Source organism: Microtus pennsylvanicus, chromosome 13 (assembly GCF_037038515.1).
Source record: "Microtus pennsylvanicus isolate mMicPen1 chromosome 13, mMicPen1.hap1, whole genome shotgun sequence".
In the NCBI taxonomy this organism is placed as follows: Eukaryota; Metazoa; Chordata; class Mammalia; order Rodentia; family Cricetidae; genus Microtus; species Microtus pennsylvanicus.
In genome coordinates, this window is record NC_134591.1 from 67,989,519 (window position 1) to 67,994,872 (window position 5,354).

Here is a 5,354-nt window from a genome sequence, read left to right on the forward strand (position 1 = left end):
AAAAGCAAATCAAGCGTACGGCCTCCATGGACTTATTGACGGTATTCCAGAGTGGCTATGAGCATGCACACAGCAGTCTGCTTGCCTTATCTCCACGGTGTGGCTAAAGTTTCCTTTGTCACAACCCCCATTATGAGAGCAGGTGATCTGGTGGCATTGGCCGGTTTGTTCCAGGGGGCACCCAGAAATCTTCAGTGAGAGGGCACTGCTGAGATCTACATCACTGGGCTGCCACAACACGTCCTGAGATAACACCTGCAAGCTGCCTGCCAGAGAGCCTGACAGCAGGGGGCCCCTAAGACACAGGGGTACTTATTGTTATGCGACAACCAGGGTGGGGGTGGGGAACTGGTTATGAATCAGAGGAGCGGGTGGCCCTGCCTCTTGTCATGGAGGGGACTGCAGCAGAGGCCTGGGCCCCTCTGTGCCATAATGCTGGAGGACCTGATAGTTTTTCTGAGGAGTTTCCATGGGTTTCTTGCTTCTTCTGGCACCACAGGAGCCATCTTGGCTTGGTTGATAAGCTTTAAGCCAGCCTTGTTTGGCTTCCTCTTCCTTCTGCTATTGCTCAGCAACTGGCTAATCAAGCATGAACTCAATCAGGCTCCCTGCCAGCCCCAAACAGTGTGCCAGAGGGTCCAGACGGTGAGCAAGAGGGTGCTTAGCTTCAACTGTGGGTTACGAGACACTCAGAGCTGGACTGGGGGCGGGGAGGGGAGAGTTGGGGGGCATGGTTCAGCGAAGGTTAGTGGGGCCTCAGGATAATGGGATCAGGCTGAAGAATTATAAGACCCTGGGCTAAGACTGTGCTCGTGGCTTCCTCTTGGATGGCGGAGGACAAATCTTTTCAGTAAGGGATTTGCTTCAGCTGTGAAATAGGGGCCATACCAGACTCTCCTATGCCATCTTTCATTGTGTTTCAGCAACACTATATCAACTATTTCAAGTGGAAAAAAACTTTAGATCGATGTACATGTACATATATAAGGTATATTTGTTCTAAAATAGAACAATGAAGACATCAGAGATGCACAAATTGTGTCAGTTTCTTTTACTGCACCCTCTACCTGAACTAGTCATCTTATGATTTAGAAAAGAGGGTTCTTTTGACTCAAAATTTCAAAGCTTCTGACTCTTGCCTGGGTGGACTCGAAGCTTTTAACCCCCTGGCAAATGGGTTATGAGAAGGAAAGGGCAAGAACGGAGCACATAAGTCCAGGAAGGGAAAAGGAGCGAGGTAGTGGGTATTCCCTCCGCCTCGAAACAGGCCAGATAGCCCAAGGCCATGGGCGGAGCCAGCAACCACCACATTGGAAACAAATGGGGGTTCTGTGACTCCCTCTGAAGGCATGCCTGTGGAACTCCATCTCTTAAGGGGTTTTACCATTTCCCAAATGCACCAGGGACTGAGCCCTTAATTTAATTCATGGTCCTCTCTGGGAGATCTTCTGGATCTTCATTATAGCAGAGTGTTACTAGGGAGTGCTGTAAAACAAGGGCATCTCTAGGTGGGACGGTTCTCTCTCTCTCTCTCTCTCTCTCTCTCTCTCTCTCTCTCTCTGTGTGTGTGTGTGTGTGTGTGTGTGTGTGTGTGTGTGAGAGAGAGAGAGAGAGAGAGAGAGAGAGAGAGAGAGAGAGAGAGAGAGAGAAGAGGGAAGAGGGTACTGTTTAGAGCTTCTCTGGCCTCTATATTAGGAAACACTAGTATCACTTTCCACCCCCTTTGCCACAATCTACAATATATCCAGATGTTGCCAGGTGTTACTTGGAGAGGGCAAAATAGCGTTCTGGTTAAAACAAATGGGTTAGAGAGATGGCTCGTCCTTTAAGAGCACTCATTGCTCTTGCAGATGACCCAGATTGGGTTCCCAGCACCCACATGGTGGCTCATCACTGTCTGTAAAGGGATCCAACGCCCTCTTCTGGCTCCTGATGGCACTGCATGCACATGCTGCACAAACATACATGCAAAACTACCCATATACATAAAATAAAAATAATTTGGGGCGCCGGGCAGTGGTGGCACATGCCTTTAATCCCAGCACTTGGGAGGCAGAGGCAGGCGGATCTCTGTGAGTTCGAGACCAGCCTGGTCTACAAGAGCTAGTTCCAGGACAGGCTCCAAAAAAACCACAGAGAAACCCTGTCTCGAAAAACTAAAACAAAAAAAAAGAAAATAATAATAATAATAATTTGGGGCTGGAATAATAGCTCAGTGATTAAGAGCGCCAGCTGCTCTTGCAGTGGACCTGAATTCAGGTCCTAGCATCTACATGGTGGCTCGCAGTTGCTCCAGTTCCAGGGATCTAATGCCCTCTTCTGACTTCCACAGGCACCCATATGGTGGCTCAGCCATCCATAATCCCAGATCCAGGGGATCCAGTGTCCCCTCCCCATCTCCATACATACATGAAGGCAAAACACTCATAAACACAAAGTAAATTCATCTAAAAATAAAATAAAATAATTTTTTAAAAAGCATCAGGGTTAGGGATATGCCCTACGAGGCAAAGTACTTGCTGAGCAAATGTGAGGACTGGAATTGGATGCCCAGTACCCACGTAAAAACAAGTAGGTGTGGTGGCCCCCCTGCAGTCCTAGTCTGTGGCAAGTGGAGACAGAGGATGCCCAGAATAGGCTGGCTAGCCCAAACACTGAGCTGTGGATGCAGAGAGAACCCTTCCTCAATATATAGGGTGGAGAACCATTGAGAAAGGCATCCGTCATCAGCCTGGGGCCTCTTCACACGGGACACACACGCTCATACACATTCTAGCATGCAAATACACATGCACACCATCCACGTCAACATTTGCAAAGGGAAATGTGCATTCAAACACTAAGTACCAAATTCAGGGCTATAACCGATTAAGGGACATTTGGGGGAAGGGAACCCCAGGGGAGAAGGTCACAGAAATTTCAATTATACTTGTGAAATTTCCTTCCTCTTCCTGCCCTCCTCTTCTCCCTCCCTCCCTGCTCTCCCACTGAGCTGCAGGCCCAGCTCTTGATTTAGGTAGCTATGAGAAAGCTGGGAATTTGGATGCTGTTTACTATGGCTCCTCACATCATTTTCCTTTGCCTACTGAGGCAGGGTTCTATGTGACCCGGCTGACCTGCAGCTCACTGTATAGTCAAGGATGACTTCGAACCCCTGATCCTCCTGCTTCCATCTCCTGAGGAGCTGGAATTATAGGTGTGTGCCGCCACAACTAGATTATATACTGCTAGGACTCAAACCCAGGACTCTAGGTATGCCAAGCAAACAGTCCACCAATTGAGTTGGTTAGATTCCATCCTGAAATAGTTAGATTCCATCCTGCAATAGTTAGTTTTAAAATATTTCTTTCTGGTTTTATTTATTTTTATTTTTTGAGACAGGGTTTCTCTGTATAACAACAGCCCTCGCTGTCCTGGAACTAGCTCTGTAGATCAGGGTGGCCTCGAACTCACAGAGATCCGCCTGCCTCTGCCTCCCGAGTGCTGGGATTAAAAGAGTGCACCGCCACCACCTGGCAAATGTGTGCAATTTTTAAAGACCAGTAGTTTGAAGCTTTATCCAAAGAGAGGAAGCGTTACTATAAACTAGGGGGCGGGCTCATGAGGACTTGTGAGGGCTGAGTGCTTAGCATGTCTAGAGACTCAGAGATGCCGCAGTTTGAGGTCTTACTGATTCTGACAAAATGCTCAGAAAGAAATTAGAAAATGAAGATTTTGGAGGAAGACATACATGTTTATGCAAAGGGACTTAATTTTTCTCTAATGTGTGCAGGTAATCTGGTGCCACAGTCCATGTCAGGGTGACAACTTGCAGGACTCAAGTTCTCTCCTTCCACTGTGTGGGTCCTGGGGATCAGAGTCATGTCCGACTTTGTGGCAAGAACCTTTACCTAGTGAGCCATCTCGTCGACCCACAGGGCTTTATGTCTTCTACAACTGGCAGATCGTCCCTATGAGACAAAGACACCCATAGGTTTTAGACGTTTGGAGAAGAAAGTATTGGCTGTAGGGTGACGAGAAAGTGACTTTCCCTCACTAGATCCCAATTCTCCCAACCACGAATTACGACAAAGTTGCTCTCTCCTTGACAGAGGGCCTGAGAATTGATTGAATGGCCTGGAAGGCTGGAACTGTGGCTTAGTTGGTAGAGTCTAGCATGCATGAAGCCCTAGGGGTTTGATTCCCAACACTGCATGAAGCCCTGGAGGTTCGATTCCCAACACTGCATAAACAGACATACACTTGTAACCCCAGCATTAGAAAGGTAGACGCAGGAGGATCAGGAGTTCAAAGTCACCCTGGGCTACGTAGTGAGTTCCTGGCCATCCTGGGCTAAATGAGACCCTGTCCCAAAGATGAAAAATAACTGGGGCTGGAGCAGCTGTTCTGTGTTAGAAGGAGTTATCATATGAATTGACTCTTTTCTTCTGATGGGACTCCTAGGAGCTGGCAGAAAAAGCGACGGCTCCAGAAGTCAACCCCAATTATGCCACACAGAGAGAGTTGGAGAAAATGAATGTTTGCTTCGCTCTCCAGGATAAGGTCCTGGAACGGCTGTTGTTCAGCGAGATGAAGCTGAAGGCCTTGGAAAATCAGATGTTCATCATATGGAATAAACTGAATCACTGCCGGTGGCACAGCAGACACCGGAACTTCTCCAGGAGGTGGCACAGGAAAAGGAGGAATGACTCTACTTTCTCCATCGTCTCTAACTACACCACCAACACCCCCACTGAATGCGACTGAAATGGCCTAGCCTCTGCTGATGTGATCTTCACCCAGTGTCTGTTTTGTTGTCATCGCTATAACAAAATACCCAAGCCTGGGAACTTCTAAAGAAAAGAGCTTTGTTTAGTTCACAGTGCTGGATGGAGGTCCAAGAACACAAGCGTGCGGCGGCTTTTTGTGAGTTCTTCAAAGAACTCAAAGAGGGTAGCATCACATTTCGTGGGTGTGTTTGTGTTGTGTGTGTGTGTCTGTGTAAGAGAAAGACAGACAAAAGACAGAAACAGAGAGACAGACAGAGACAAACACACACAGAGAGGTATCAGTTTGTGTGAGAGGAAATAAGAGAGCCAAGAAAGCCAAAGCTGCTTTATGACAACATCTCCCGCATCAGGGGATGTAGCTCAGTGGTAGAGTATTTGCCTACGATGTGTAAGGTCTTGGGTTCAATCCTCAGAAAAGTTTAAAAGTTGTCAATGGAGCCTGGGAATTCGCTTGGTTGGTAGAGTGCTTGTTAAACATACATGAAGCCCTGTGTTTGAGCCCCAGCCCTGTATAATCTAGGTGTGGAGGTCCAGGTCTGTAATCTCAGCACTCGGGAGGTAGAGGCAGAAGAATTAGAAGTTCAA

At 47.7% G+C, this 5,354-nt stretch overlaps 1 protein-coding gene across 1 annotated transcript; it reads left to right on the forward strand.

The window, feature by feature from the left end:
- The first annotated feature begins 432 nt into the window (after positions 1-432).
- Tex46 (testis expressed 46) lies at positions 433-4,764 on the forward strand. The gene is made up of 2 exons (XM_075947153.1): positions 433-624; positions 4,447-4,764. The coding sequence occupies exons 1-2, from the start codon at positions 433-435 to the stop codon at positions 4,744-4,746; spliced, it is 492 nt and encodes a 163-aa protein (XP_075803268.1). The 3' UTR covers positions 4,747-4,764.
- The last annotated feature ends 590 nt before the right edge of the window (positions 4,765-5,354 follow it).

What these genes read in the sequence shown, in the direction of transcription:
- Tex46 (XM_075947153.1), top strand. Translation starts at nt 433, where the DNA reads ATGCTGGAGGACCTGATAGTTTTTCTGAGGAGTTTCCATGGGTTTCTT. An exon ending in CTCCCTGCCAGCCCCAAACA is followed by an intron (nt 625 to 4,446) that starts GTGTGCCAGAGG and finishes GACTCCTAGGAG; the next exon opens with CTGGCAGAAAAAGCGACGGC.